Raw genomic sequence first — 15,959 nt, forward strand, 5'->3', positions numbered from 1 at the left:
CTCCTGTTACCCTTGTGAAAATACAAAAATTTGGAGCTAAAAAAGATTTTTGTGGGAAATGTTATTTTTTATATTTCACGTCTTAATTTTATAACTTCTGTGAAGCACCTGTGGGTTCAAGATGTTCAATACACATCTAGATAAGTTCCCTAAGGGGTCTAGTTTCCAAAATGGTGTCACTTGTGGGGGTTTCCGCTGTTTAGGCACATCAGGGGCTCTCCAAACGCGAAATGGCATCCGCTAATTACGGTATTACAGCAAATTTTACATTCAAAAAGTCAAATGGTGCTCCTTCCCTTCTGAGCCCTGCCGTGCACCCCAAAAGTTGTTTTCCTCCATATATTGGGTATCTGCGCACTGAGGAGAAATTGCATAATAAATTGTATGGAGCAAGTTCTCCTGTTACCCTTATGAAAATACAAAGTTTGAAGCTAAAAAAGATTTATCTGGGGAAAAAAGTGTTTTTTTCATTTTCACGGCTTAACGTTATAATCTTCTGTGAAACACCTGTGGGTTCAAGGTGTTCAATACACATCTAGATAAGTTCCCTAAAGGGTCTAGTTTCCAAAATGGTTTCAGTGTGTGAGGTTGCCACTGTATAAGCACATCAGGGACTCACCAAATGTGACATGGTGTCCGCTAATTATTTCAGCAAATTTTACATTCAAAAAGTCAAATGGCGCTCCTTCTCTTCCAAGCCCTGCTGTGTGCCCAAACTGTGGATTTTTACCACATATGGGGTATCGGCATGCTCAGGAGAATTTGCACAACACAGTTAACCTTGCAAAAGTAAAAAAAAAAATTAGGTCTAAAGGAAAATTTTTGTGAAAGAAAAGTAAATGTTTATTTGTCCTTCTACATTCTAAAAATTACTGTAAAGCACCTGAAGGGTTAATAAACTTCTTGAATGTGGTTTTGAGTAACTTGAGGGGTGCAGTTTTTAGAATGGTGTCACTTTTGGGTATTTTCTGTCTTATAGGCCCCTCAAAATGACTTCAAATGTGAGATGGTCCCTAAAAAAATGGTTTTGTAAATTTTGTTTAAAAAATGAGAAATCGCTGGTCAACTTTTAACCCTTATAACTTCTTAAAGGGAACCTGTCACCCCCAAAATCGATGGTGAGGTAAGCTCACCATCATCAGGGGCTTATCTACAGCATTCTGTAATGCTGTAGATAAGCCGCCGATGTTACCTGAAAGAGGAGAAAAAGACATTAGATTATACTCACCCAGGGGCGGTCCCGCTCCGATGGGCGTCTCAGGTCTGGTACAGCGCCTCCCATCTTCATTCCATGACGTCCTCTTCTGGTCTTCACGCCGCGACTCCGGCGTACTTTGTCTGCCCTGTTGACGGCAGAGCAAAGTACTGCAGTGCGCAGGCGCCGGAAAGGTCAGAGAGGCCTGGCGCCTGCGCACTACAGTACTTTGCTCTGCCCTCAACAGGGCAGACAAAGTACGCCTGCGCCGGAGCCGCGGAGTGAAGACCAGAAGAGGACGTCATGGAATGAAGATAGGAGTTGCCAGAGCGGACCTGAGACACCCATGTTATTTATTAACTATTTTCTGTGACATATCTCTCTGATTTAAGGACATAAGAATTAAAAGTTTTAAAGTTGCAAAATCTTCGCCAAATTTCTGTTTTTTTCACAAATAAATGCAAGTCATATCAAAGAAATTTTACCACTATCTTGAAGTACAATATGTCACCAGAAACTAGTCTCAGAATCAGTGAGATCCACTGAAGTGTTCTAGAGTTATAAAGTGACAGTGGTCAGAACTGTAAGGCTATATGCACACGTTGCAGATTTGACTGTGGAATTTTCTGTGCAGATTCTGCATTTCTTGGCAGAAAAAGCAGGTCAGAATCTGCGCCTTTTTTTGGTATGTGCACACGTTGCAGATATTTGTGCGGATTTCTTCCTTTTTTACCCTTGCAGATTTCTATTATGGAATGGGTGCAGAAACGCAGCAGATCTGCACAAAGAATTGACATGGTCCTTTTTTGAAACTGCTGCGTTTTCCGTGCAGATTTTTCCGCACCATCAGCACAGCATTTTTTTTTTTGCCATTGATTTACATTGTACTGTAAATCATTTGCAGATCTGTAGAGTTTCTGCACAGAAAAAAAGCTGCAGTTCTGCAGGAAATCTGCAACGTGTGCACATACCCCAAAAATTGGTCTGGTCAGGAATGTGAAAAAAGGCTTCGGGGCGAAGGGGTTAAAGAGATAACCTACATTTCATAAAGTTTTTTCCTCAAGTTATGGTCACATTTACCTTTAGATATTCAGTTTGTCTGATCCCTTTTAGGAACAGACAAATGGAATTAATGTCAAAAACAGATCTGTTGCATATTTGATGCATACAAAAGCCGAGGGACCTCATTGATTATCATGCAATTTTTGGGTTTTGTTTTTTGTCAGTTTTGTGTTCTATAAATTCATAACGGAACCCAAATTGACTACGTATTAATAATTAGGTCCCCTTTTATTTCAGTGAGTTAGTTTTGACATTAAGGCCGGAGTCACACTACCGTACAACATCCGAGTGCAATGCGAGTGAAAATCGCATTGCACTCGGACGAATGTTATTCAATGATGCAATCCAGATCAGCGTTTTTTTCTCAGACGTATTCGATGTGCATGCAAAATCACAGCATGCTGCGATTGTTTGTGTATATCGTCTGAGACTCGCCAAGGCAAGCCTATGGGTGCGATAAAAACTCGTACTCCACACGGACCATCTGTATAGCGTGCGACAAATACGCACACTTTTTCCTGAAGCAAGGAAATTGCATCAGCCAAGAACAGGAAGCTTGGCATGCAGATTATCCTGGCAAACAATAAAAAATCCAGGAACAAGCCTCCATGGATCAACAACCCCAAAACGTTGAGACAAGACCCAATGTAAATGAAATGAAATGTGCTTAAGGATAGCCAGTCGTACATGTTTTTCACAAACCAGAAAGAGCAAGACACCAGCAGGGCCTCTTTTTGAAAGATTTGAGGAGTAAACGTCTTGTGGGCACAATGTTTGGCCTACTTCATTAGGTTTTTATTTATTTCAGACCATTGAGCCAGTTATTTAAAGGGATGACACACTGGGAAAACAGTTGAGAAATGTAAAGCCATACGAATGTCATACGGATAAGTGGCTGAGAAAATATTGCATCATTACATTGCAAACGCACGACACACGGATTACCATACGGAGAACACTCGTGCGCCTCTCGGCAGTGAGAATCGGAACGATTTTTTTATACCTTTAGTGTGACTCCAGCTTATTTCTGTTTGTTCCTAGAACAGAGCAAAGATAATGTTCACATGGAAATGTGAACATGGCCTTTCTCAGGCGTAGTGGCATTTCTCTGTTTTCAGCCACTTTTTTATTCCTAAAAAAGTGCATCAATATTGGTGTTTGATTTACTTTCTCAGATAATGGGCTCTGTTCTAACTTCTCTTTTACTATTATATGGCCATTTATGCATTTTGAGTAAAAATGCTCTGTTTTTACACTATTTTCTTTTCATCTTTTTCAGACTCGTTCACTTAGTTACTCTGAGTTGGAGTTTCCAGGGCCTAGCTTTCTTCAGAGGTTTGGAAGTCTGACCTGGCGCAAGAAAAGGTTTCACACCTTTGAATATAGCAATGCTTCCCCTAATATTTCAAGCCCAACAGAATTGCAGTGGTCTGTGGGACGATTGGAAAGACCAGTTGTGGGAAGTGAACTGGATTTGGAAAGGAGACATCCTAAGTCCTGTATTGTTCAATATCCTTTTGCACAGAGCACCCCTAAAATTTTTGAACATTGTTCTAAGAGAGAGCAAATGAATCTGGAGATGTCAACATCATTTGATTTTATAGCTGCTGATGATGGAAACAACAGCCCAATCCCAGTGTCCACAAAAGGGAAAAATGTTCAGCTGCCATTTGCCTTTCCAGAAAGACTAGAAGGAGAAGATGAAGATTCACTTCCATGTTGGGCAGAGAGTGTACTGAATGACTATATGTCACAAGACAAGCAAACGCCAGGTTCACCAATTTATCCTTTGTCTGGAGACTCTCAGACTTTAGAGGTTATAGACCAGTGTGAAGACCCTGACCAATATCGAAGCCCTGTTTATCATCGCATGCTATCAAAGAATCTCATGCTAGAAGAATCCTTTATTAAAGAATCAAAAGTAAAAAACAGTCTAACGCCGAAGAAAGCTCAGACTAAGGCTTACAGAAGCAAAAAAAAAGAAGATACTGAAATAATTACAAAACACATACCTTGCTATAACAGCATCCTTTCTCAAGATGCAGCACAAATCAAAACAGACCAAACATGTGTTAACCTATCTCCAGAAGAATCACAAAACAGTTCACCCAGTTCTCAGGAATTATTAGGATTACATACAGAATTTGCAAAGCTAGGCGACAATCGAACCTCTTTAGCGCATACAAGTGATATAACCACATATGGATTGCAAAAAGAGACCAAAGAGCTGCATGGCCCAATTGAAGACCGGACACAAAATCAGCACAGAGAGTTTCTAGAGCATGAAATAGTGCAGAGTCTGTCTGATTCCTCTACAGTACCCATTTCACCACCAATGAAACATGACTTAAAATCACAGGCATCACCAAATACAGCCAGAATGAGGTTTGAAGTTATAATTACCATGACTAAAGAAGAAAAAGAGCAAGCCCAATTACAAAGGCTGGCACAAGAGATGGTGAAAGCCGATGAACTTGTTGGACAAGATCTGGGGATGTCACCTTCATTGGAATCTCAGGCATCTGGCTGCCATAGGGCGGGTCTTACAGAAGTGACAGCTCAGGATATTTCAGAAACATCAGAGCAGACTGAAAAGAATACAACACAGGAGGAGGAGATCCCAGAGAAGAAGGGAGGAGAAACTCCTAAGGGGGCACAACTGGACAGGTGAGCAGTGGATGCCAGTGGGCAAGGTATCCTAAATGGTGGGAGCAATTGGAGAGAAATACTGACAACATATCATGACAGCTAAAGTCATAGCAAATCCACAGAAAACTAATTGCATATTTTGTCCCTGGAATTACAAAAAAATAAATAGGATAATAAGAAATTGTGCATCCTAAAAGTGAGTAAAACTTGTTGTTTAAGTATCTTTACGGTTCAGTGTATCAAATGAAATCATGAATGTTGTGACATATCTTTTGTAAAATGCGGTGATTTTGTCATTCTAACCACACATATAGGTTTGGTTCTGGGTCTGAACTCTGTATTCTACTCGTCACATCATACAATACAAAGTTCAGTATGGGGAGGGGTAGAGGAGAGTAGGGAAGTACTGCAGATAATATGTAGCTCAGGAGTGGCCCAGCTTTACCTGTATTGCCATCACTGCCTTAACTAAGTGTTCTACAGGCGAAAAAAGAAAACCAGAGCTCTCAGTGAGTAATTTAGTTATACATACATAGATATAAGTATATGAAATATTCATGTAGACTATGTATGATAGATATGGAGATATTATACATCTATTTTCCTTGTTATCATATTGTATACGTGAATAAAGTAAGATTAGGTGAGAGGCTGTACAAATAGAAGAATTTGTTAGGTTACAGGTTTGACGCCAATATATAATTTAACACAACATTCTATGGAGGAAATGAACTGAGCACTTTTTCATTGCCTCCAAATTCCTTCATAGCAGTTGTTAACGATTTATGACATGCTATCTGTTTTTATAAGGAAAAAGCTTATCTGTATTAGGAAAGAGCTAAACACATTAAAGAACCTCTCTTGCATTTTTTGTATTGCCCCTTGTGTTAGAAATCTGTAATATGTTTGTAGAGGGTGGATTACAATAGTTATCGGTCACCATCTTCTGCTGTTTCCATCGCCGCTTCGGCATCACGTGACTGCATTTGTGGCCTACCGACTCCCAGTTTATTTTGTGTGGACCGTAGAACAAGGCTATGAGAGCCTCATTCTGAGTCTCATAGACTTACACAGAGTGGTCCTTTAAAGTTAAAGAGAACTGGCCTGTTTTTTTCCCTCATTTTATTCCCTCTGCTCCTTTATGTATTCCCTTTTATTTATTACAGAGATATGGACTTTCTTATTTAGTGCATTTTTATGGTCTTTGCAAGGGGGTGATTCACAGCGTAGTAGTGCAGAGCAACTTAAAGACACACCCAGAAAAAATCCTGTGAGCCATGCCCCCTTGGAAGGCCATAAAACTTGGCACTAGATAAAGATTCATATCTCTGGAACCGCAATGAAGATTTGCAAAAAACCAGAATGAAATATTGGTGGTGTAGGGGTTAAAGGAATCTGTCAGCAAGTTTTTGCTTTGTAATGTGAAGACATTAGGAGATAGGGGCTGAAACACATATTTCAACCTTGTGTCGCTTATTAGGCTGTGTGCCGTTGCTTATTTACAATGAATGTTTTATCACCTGGAGACAATCACTGCCTTGAATACATCTCATGTGCTTACTAGAACAACTACACCCCCTCCTCTGGTAAGCAGATCACTGTCAATAGAAAATGTACATAAAGAGCTTAGTGTGGGTAATGTTAGCTTTCTGAGCATGGCTCCATCTAAAACCTCTGTGTCACTGTAAGATGCCCAAGCGAGGTAGTCGTGGGCAAGCTTCAGTCCCCACTTGCTTTGGCATCCTACAGACAACTCATGTCCCAGTCTCGGGGTGCTGCTGTTAGTGAGGTACATCTCACTTATTTCAGGGCCACAAGCCTCTTCTGTCTCCAGAAATCCCTCTTCTGAAACCAGGGCAGCCATCAATCCAGAAGACACACATATAGGCAGGCATATAGGCTAAGGCCCAGCGAGTTGTCATCTTTCCCACAGGTAACGGACACAACTTCAGCCCTGGCTTTTGATATAGGTAGAACATCCCTTTTACTATCTCTTCTAGTTCTAAGGGATCTTCTTCTTCTCTAGCAGTATGTTTAGATTCCATCTCACTCTGCCTCTAGAGATTTTAGTCCAGTTAGTTTTGCAGCTTTGCAGGAGTGTGCCCCAACATCTATCTACAGGTTCCAAGGCCGACAAAGGGGACTCGTGTGGAGTGGTTCTCCCAGCAATCCACTTCCCCAAGGTTCTGGGCTCACCCTGTCCCTAGCAGCTCCTATCCTTGCCCTGTTACTTGTCACTGCTCAGCACTCACTGACTCTGTCACTTCCTGTCCTTGACACTAACACTCTATTGCTTTTCCCAAACTGGGCAGGCCATTACAGTTAACCCTGTCTTATCTAACTAAAGCCTCACTGAGTGTTGCCTTTTTATAACATACATGAGCATCAAATACTTTGAACCCTTTAGAATGTCAAGGAACTAATCGTCTGCCCTTCACCCCTCCTACAACACAACTGCTACACCCAGAAAAGCTAAGTGATACATCTTTAGAATCAAGGTCCCACTTCTATATTATACTTATCTCTGACGAGGTAGCAAAAACCTAGTGACAGATTCCCTTTAAAAAAATGAAGCAGCACTAGTCTAATAAATGTCTGGGCGCCAAGCCTCCTAGATAGTTACTAAACATCCTCAATAAAAGAAAAAATGTAGGCAGCGCTCTACAAAAAAGGTGCAAAAATTATAGTACTTCATTGAAAAATAAATATGGCTCTGGCAAAAATTAAGAGACAACCACATCAAAACCCTGTCATGGGCAGCCCAATCTCCAGACCTGAACCCCATTGAAAACCTCTGGAATGTAATCAAGAGGATGATGGATAGTCACAAGCCATCAAACAAAGAAGAACTTTCTTAATTCTTTGCGCAACAAGCAGTGTGAAAGACTGGTGGAAAGCATGCCAAGACACATGAAAGCTGTGATTAAAAATCATGGTTATTCCACAAAATATTGATTTCTGAACTCTTCCTGAGTTAAAACATTAGTATTGTTGTTTGTAAATGATTCTGAACTTGTTTTTTCTGCATTATTTGAGGTCTGAAAGCACTGTTTTTTTAAATATTGACCATGTCTCCTTTTTAGAAAATAAATACAAAATGTATTGCTTGGAAATTTGGAGACATGTTGTCAGAAGTTTATAGAATAAATGAACAATTTACATTTTACTCAAAAATATACCTATATATTATTATAGTATATATAAAGAGAAAAAGCAGACAAACTGAACATTTTGCAGTGGTTTGTTTTTGCCAGATCTGTTGTTTGAAAAAGTTTTTGCCCCCTTCCTAATTTCCTCTTCTTTTGCAAGTTTGTCACACCTGTTTCAGATCACCAAACAAATTTAAATATAAGACAATGTTAACACAAGTAAACACAAAATGCAATTTGTAAATGAAGGTCTTTATTATTAAGGGAAACAGAAGTTCAAACCTATATGGTGCTGTGTTACCCCCAATAAAACATAAATTAACAGTGGATTATCATATCTTCGGGAAGCTGAGTTTAAATTCCCTAGCCACACCCAGACCTGATTACTGCTACACCTGTTCTCAACCTAGAAATCACTTAAATAGGACCTGCCTTACAAAGTGAAGTAGACCAAAAGATCCTCAAAAGCGGCAATCCAAAGAAATTCTGAAACAAATGAGAAACAAAGTAATATTTATCAGTCTGGAAAAGGTTATAAAGCCATTTTTAAAGCTTTGGGACTCGAGCAAACCACAATGAAAGCCATTATCCACAAATTGCAAAAATGGAACAGTGTTGGACCATACCAGGAGTGGCTACCAATAGACTTGCATTGGCGAGACTCGGTCGATATACGTGTAAAATTACAGCAAGCTGCAATTTCACTCGCACGTAGAATACGCCCGAGAAAAATAATGGTGATGTGAGCTTCCATAGATTAACATTGGTCCGAGTGCTATGCGATGTTCTCTCGCATAGCACTTGTCCGTATTATATGCTAGTGTGATGCCGGCCTAAGAAAGAGACTGGGCAAAAATGACCTGAATGGAAGAGTTCCAAGATAAAAACCAGCAATAAGAACATAAAGGCTCATCTTAGTTTTGCCAGAAAACAGCTTGATGATCCCCAAGACTTTTGGGAGAATACTCTGTGGACTAATGGGAGAGAAGTTGAACTTTTCGAAAGGTGTATGTCCCATTACATCTGGCGTAGAAGTAACACAGCATTTCAGAAAACAGAACATCATACCAACAGTGAAATACAGTTGTGGTCATGTGATGGTCTGGGGCTGTTTTACCATTTCAGGACCTGGAAAACATGCTTTGGTAAATGGAACCATGAATTGTGCCATCTACCAAAAAAATGTTGAATAAGAATGTATGACCATCTTTTTGTGACCTTAAGCTGAAGCACACTTGGGTTATGCAGCAGGACAATGATCCAAAACACCAGCAAGTCCACCTCTGAATGGCTTAAGAAAAACAAAATTAAGACTTGAGTGGCCTAATCAAAATCCTGACCTTAATCAGATTGAGATGCTGTGGCGTGACCTTAAAAATGAAATCCTAGGGAGAAGGTAGCGCAAATAGGGTCTAATCTGACATAAAATTAAAGTTGTTAATTAGATTCTAGTAACCTCAGTTATGCTTTGAAAAGCATTTGTACATCTGCTGCCAATCTACAGGTCATAAAACCAAAAACCACGAAGATAAGGATAATTTGTGGTCATCTCCTAAGCTGCTGTGTGCAGAATCTAAGCAATTCATTAATGTGGTTTTTATTCAACATGTTTCAAACTGTCAAGCACTTCTTCCTCAGGAAATGACCATATACCTGTATGTATGTTTAGGGTGCAATCACTTTTTCACACAGGGCCCTGTAGGTTTGGATTTCCTTTTCCCTCAATAATAAAGACCTTCATTTAATAACTGCATTTTGTGATTACTTGTGTTATTTTGTCTATTTAAATTTGTTTTGTGATATGAAACTTTTAAGTGTGACAAACATGCAAAAGAATAGGGAATCAGGAAGGGGGCAAACACTTTTTCACACAACTGTGATTTGGTCCACACCCCCACCCTATGTTAAATTATTTACATTTTACTTTAAAGGTAACCTGAAAGGTCTCCCATGCCCCTGAAATCACCAGCATTTGTATATTACTGTATTAATTCCCGGCCTTACAGTTCCTTTATAGTGTTTGACACATTAATAGATTTTTAGAAAACGTATTTCTAAAATCCGTTTTAATATGCAAATTACCTTTTGACTCCTCCATGGGGCATTTGTTTCCCCAGAATAATCCTCCCTCTCTGCATACTATCATGCCCCTATGGGCCTGCTAAAAAACACGCATGGCTGCAATAGTGCAGACAGTGCCTGATTCATGCTGCCTCAACAACTAATCGGATGACAGGCTCCCCATATGAGACTGAATAATTATTTGTGAATGGTTTAATAATCAATGTAACAGTGATCAGTTAGCAGACATATTACAATAAATTGAACTTTGCAAAATTATGGACATTGGGCTTACAACACAATGCTTGGGTCAGTGCGTTATAATAATAATGGATGAGTAACCACAGCAATTAGTTGCCAACATGTTGGGAGCATTGAATCTGATGCCAGTGGTCACCAGAGTGTTTGTCAGCCATTTCCAGTTAGTCCTATGTACTGTTTCTGAACACTCACCAATTTGGCACTTGTTTCGTTAAAATGTAATTAAATTGTGTTCTAAGATGAACATTCAAATTCACTATTTTAATATATATTTTTATTTCTTATAATATGGTCACCCAAACTACGGACAGCATGAATCAAAACCTGCTAGAGGTGATATGACAAATCTTCTTGCTATATTTTCACAGAAAAATCAGAGCATTTTGGAGAAAAATATAACTGGCTGCAATCATCCACCAGGATCTGAATCATGCTTTATAGTGCTTTCTAAAGGGAAACTGTCAACTGTTTAATGCCGTCCCACTCACGGACAGTATGGACAGAGGAAACCTAGTTTTGAAAAGATGCCTGGGGACTATAGAGAGCTATGTTACTACCCCAGCATAGCCCACAACCTGCTTTTACCTGACTCAGTCCAGGTCAGTCCAGCTTGGTCAGTCAGCTGGAGCTTGGCAGGGAGCAGCTCGCTGTAGTGATTCGGAGTAAAACATACCTGACTGCAGTTGTGCAGCCATGTTCTAACTCATGCTGCCCATGGCTCAGGCAGCATGAAACTAGTGACAGGCTCTCTTTCAATAAATATAAAAAAATGTAGTGTACAATCAGTTCTGCTAGTGTGAATAACTTATATGATTTCATGGGATGATTTTCTTAAAGCCGGCTAATTTTTATACAGTGCAAACTAAGTCAATATATTCTTAGAAAGTGCCACATTTATCATTGTGACTCATATTTGATAAATTTGGCACATTTTTAGAATGTTTGGTCATGTGCTTGCCACCTATTAATTGGCTTACTTTGGTCCACTAAGTGTTAGGGATCGAGTTCCAGCCTTTGCACAGGGGGGAATCTCCGCTGCAGTCTCCCATTCTTCTCCTGCCGCAGTGGAGCCTGCTCAGCGGAGACGTCGGTCCCAGCATCTCGCTCAGTCTGACTCTGTACAAACAGTTACTGCTGCCTTTCCTGCTTCTGCCATTGAAGTCAGTGCTGGGCAGCAGCGAGCAGACGCTTCTGGGACTTAAGCCATGTGCACACGTTCAGTATTTATCGCGTTTTTTCGCTATAAAAACGTGATAAAAACGCGAAAAAAACGCTTACATATGCCTCCTATTATTTACAATGTATTCCGCATTTCTTGTGTGAAAAAATCGCATAGCGGAAAAAAAAGCAACATGTTCATTAAAAATGCGGAATTGCGGGGATTCCGCACACCTAGGAGTGCATTGATCTGCTTAATTCCTGCACGGGACTGTGCACACCATGCGGGAAGTAAGCAGATTATGTGGGGTTGGTACCCAGGGTGGAGGAGAGGAGACTCTCCTCCACGGACTGGGCACCATATAATTGGTAAAAAAAAAAGAATTAAAATAAAAAATAGTGATATACTCACCTTCGATGGCCCCGGAGGCATGCTGCCGCTTCCGTTCCTTTAGATGGTCTGTGTTCAAGACCTGCGATGACGTCACGGCCTTGTGATTGGTCGCGTGACCGCTCAGCAACCAATCACAAGCCGCGACGTCATCGAAGGTCCTGAACACACACAGCATCTATAGGAACGGACGCCTGTAGGTGAGTATAACCATTTTTTTTTTTTTTAATTATTTTTAACCCCTTTCTGTCATTAGACGTACTATTCCGTCCATGTGGGGTGGGCCCTACTTCCCAAGGACGGAATAGTACGTCATACGCGATCGGCCGCGCTCACGGGGGGAGCGCGGCCGATCGCGGCCGGGTGTCAGCTGCCTATCGCAGCTGACATCCGGCACTATGTGCCAGGAGCGGTCACGGACCGCCCCCGGCACATTAACCCCCGGCACACCGCGATCAAACATGATCGCGGTGTGCCGGCGGTATAGGGAAGCATCGCGCAGGGAGGGGGCTCCCTGCGTGCTTCCCTGAGACCCCAGGAGCAACGCGATGTGATCGCGTTGCTCCGCGGGTCTCCTACCTCCCTCCTCGCCGCAGGTCCCGGATCCAAGATGGCCGCGGCATCCGAGTCCTGCAGGGAGGGAGGTGGCTTACCGAGTGCCTGCTCAGTGCAGACACTTGGTAAGCCTGCAGCCCTGCACAGCAGATCGCAGATCTGGCAGAGTGCTGTGCACACTGCCAGATCAATGATCTGTAATGTCCCCCCCTGGGACAAAGTAAAAAAGTAAAAAAAAAACGTCCACATGTGTAAAAAAAAAATAAAATAAAAAATCCTAAATAAATAAATTTAAAAAAAAAATTATTCCCATAAATACATTTCTTTATCTAAATAAAAAAAAATGAAACAATAAAAGTACACATATTTAGTATCGCCGCGTCCGTAACGACCCCACCTATAAAACTATATCACTAGTTAACCCCTTCAGTGAACACCGTAAAAAAAAAAAAAAAAAAACCGAGGCAAAAAACGCTTTATTCTCATACCGCCAAGCAAAAAGTGGAATAACACGCGATCAAAAAGACGGATATAAATAACCATGGTACTGCTGAAAACGTCATCTTGTCCCGCAAAAAACGAGCCGCCATACACCATCATGAGCGAAAAAATAAAAAAGTTATAGTCCTCAGAATAAAACGATGCCAAAATAATTATTTTTTCTATAAAATAGCTTTTATCGTATAAAAGTGCCAAAACAAAAAAAAATTATATAAATGAGATATCACTGTAATCGTACTGACCCGACGAATAAAACTGCTTTATCAATTTTACCAAATGTGGAACGGTATTGACGCCTCCCCCAAAAGAAATTCATGAATAGCTGGTTTTTGGTCATTCTGCCTCACAAAAATCGGAATAAAAAGCGATCAAAAAAATATCCCGTGCCCGAACATGTTACCAATAAAAACGTCAACTCGTCCCACAAAAAAAAAGACCTCACATGAGTCTGTGGTCTCAAATATGGAAAAATTATAGCTCTCAAAATGTGGTAACGCAAAAAATATTTTTTGCAATAAAAAGCGTCTTTCAGTGTGTGATGGCTGTCAATCATAAAAATCCGCTAAATAACCCGCTATAAAAGTAAATCAAACCCCCCTTCATCACCCGCTTAGTTAGGGAAAAATTAAAAAAATGTAAAAAATGTATTATTTCCATTTTCCCAATAGGGTAAGGGCTAGAGTTAGGATTAGGGCTAGAGTTGGGGCTAAAGTTAGGGTTAGGGTTTGGATTACATTTACGGTTGGGAATAGGGTTGGGATTAGGGTTAGGGGTGTGTCTGGGTTAGAGGTGTGGTTAGGGTTACCGTTGGGATTAGGGTTAGGGGTGTGTTTGGATTAGGGTTTCAGTTATAATTGGGGGGTTTCCACTGTTTAGGCAAATCAGGGGCTCTCCAAACGTGACATGGCGTCCGATTTCAATTCCAGCCAATTCTGCGTTGAAAAAGTAAAACAGTGCTTCTTCCCTTCCAAGCTCTCCCGTGCGCCCAAACAGGGGTTTACCCCAACATATGGGGTATCAGCGTACTCGGAACACATTGGAGAACAACTTTTGGGGTCCAATTTCTCCTGTTACCCTTGGGAAAATACAAAACTAGGGGCTAAAAAATAATTTTTGTGGAAAAATTTTTTTTCTTTATTTGCATGGATCTGCGTTATAAACTGTAGTGAAACACTTGGGGGTTCAAAGCTCTCACAACACATCTATATGAGTTCCTTAGGGGTTCTACTTTCCAAAATGGTGTCACTTGTGGGGGGTTTCTACTGTTTAGGTACATTAGGGGCTCTGCAAACGCAATGTGACGCCTGCAGACCATTCCATCTAAGTCTGCATTCCAAATGGCGCTCCTTCCTTTCCGAGCCCTCCCATGCGCCCAAACGGTGGTTCCCCCCCACATATGGGGTATCAGCGTACTCAAGACAAATTGGACAACAACTTTTGGGGTCCAATTTCTCCTGTTACCATTGGGAAAATACAAAACTGGGGGCTAAAAAATAATTTTTTGGGGAAATTTTTTATTTTTTTTATCTTCACCGCTCTGCGTTATAAACTGTAGTGAAACACTTGGGGGTTCAAAGTTCTCACAACACAACTAGATAAGTTCCTTGGGGGGTCTAGTTTCCAATATTGGGTCACTTGTGGGGGGTTTATACTGTTTAGGTACATTAGGGGCTCTGCAAACGCAATGTGACGCCTGTAGACCAATCCATCTAAGTCTGCATTGCAAATGATGATCCTTCCCTTCCGAGCTCTGCCATGCGCTCAAACGGTGGTTCCCCCCCAGATATCAGGTATCAGCGTACTCAGGACAAATTGGACAATATATAGGGTCCAATTTCTCCTGTTACCCTTGGAAAAATACAAAACTGGGGGCTAAAAAATAATTTTTGTGGAAAAAAAATATTTTTTATTTGCACGGCTCTGCGTTATAAACTGTAGTGAAACACTTGGGGGTTCAAAGCTCTCACAACACATCTAGATGAGTTCCTTAGGGGGTCTACTTTCCAAAATGGTGTCACTTGTGGGGGGGTTTTACTGTTTAGGTACATTAGGGGCTCTGCAAACGCAATGTGATGCCTGCAGACCATTCCATCTAAGTCTGCATTCCAAATGGCGCTCCATCCCTTCCGAGCCCTCCCATGTGCCCAAACGGTGGTTCCCCCCCACATATGGGGTATCAGCGTACTCAGGACAAATTGGACAACAACTATTGGGGTCCAATTTCTCCTGTTACCCTCGGGAAAATACAAAACTGGGGGCTAAAAAATAATTTTTGTGGGAAAAAAATTGTTTTATTTTTACGGCTCTGCATTATAAACTTCTGTGAAGCACTTGGTGGGTCAAAGTGCTCACCACACATCTAGATAAGTTCCTTAGGGGGTCTACTTTCCAAAATGGTGTCACTTGTGGGGGGGCTTCAATGTTTAGGCACATCAGTGGCTCTCCAAACGCAACATGGCGTCCCATCTCAATTCCTGTCAATTTTGCAGTGAAAAGTCAAACGGCGCTCCTTCCCTTCCGAGCTCTCCCATGCGCCCAAACAGTGGTTTACCCCCACATATGGGGTATCAGCGTACTCCGGACAAATTGTACAACAACCTTTGGGGTCCAATTTCTTCTCTTACCCTTTAGAAAATAAAACATTGGGGGCGAAAAGATCATTTTTGTGAAAAAATATGATTTTTTATTTTTACGGTTCTGCATTATAAACTTCTGTGAAGCACTTGGTGGGTCAAAGTGCTCACCACACGTCTAGATAAGTTCCTTAGGGGGTCTACTTTCCAAAATGGTGTCACTTGTGGGGGGTTTCAATGTTTAGGCACATCAGTGGCTCTCCAAACGCAACATGGCGTCCCATCTCAATTCCTGTCAATTTTGCAGTGAAAAGTCAAACGGCGCTCCTTCCCTTCCGAGCTCTCCCATGCACCCAAACAGTGGTTTACCCCCACATATGGGGTATCAGCGTACTCAGGACAAA

The 15,959-nt window shown here is 41.1% G+C and overlaps 1 protein-coding gene across 3 annotated transcripts in view; it reads left to right on the forward strand.

The window, feature by feature from the left end:
• Nucleotides 1-15,959, forward strand: part of CRYBG2 (crystallin beta-gamma domain containing 2) — a 386,970-nt gene that overhangs the window by 208,659 nt on the left and 162,352 nt on the right. For 2 of the 3 annotated variants that reach the window (XM_077295719.1, XM_077295720.1), the window contains one exon: nucleotides 3,537-4,924. In XM_077295719.1, coding sequence (XP_077151834.1) covers nucleotides 3,537-4,924 — 1,388 coding nt within the window. Of the gene's footprint in view, nucleotides 1-3,536; nucleotides 4,925-5,337; nucleotides 5,416-15,959 lie in introns of those variants that run through there. The other variant, XM_077295723.1, reaches the window with a different exon arrangement.

The sequence above is a fragment of the Ranitomeya variabilis genome, chromosome 3 (assembly GCF_051348905.1).
Source record: "Ranitomeya variabilis isolate aRanVar5 chromosome 3, aRanVar5.hap1, whole genome shotgun sequence".
Taxonomy (NCBI): domain Eukaryota; kingdom Metazoa; phylum Chordata; class Amphibia; order Anura; family Dendrobatidae; genus Ranitomeya; species Ranitomeya variabilis.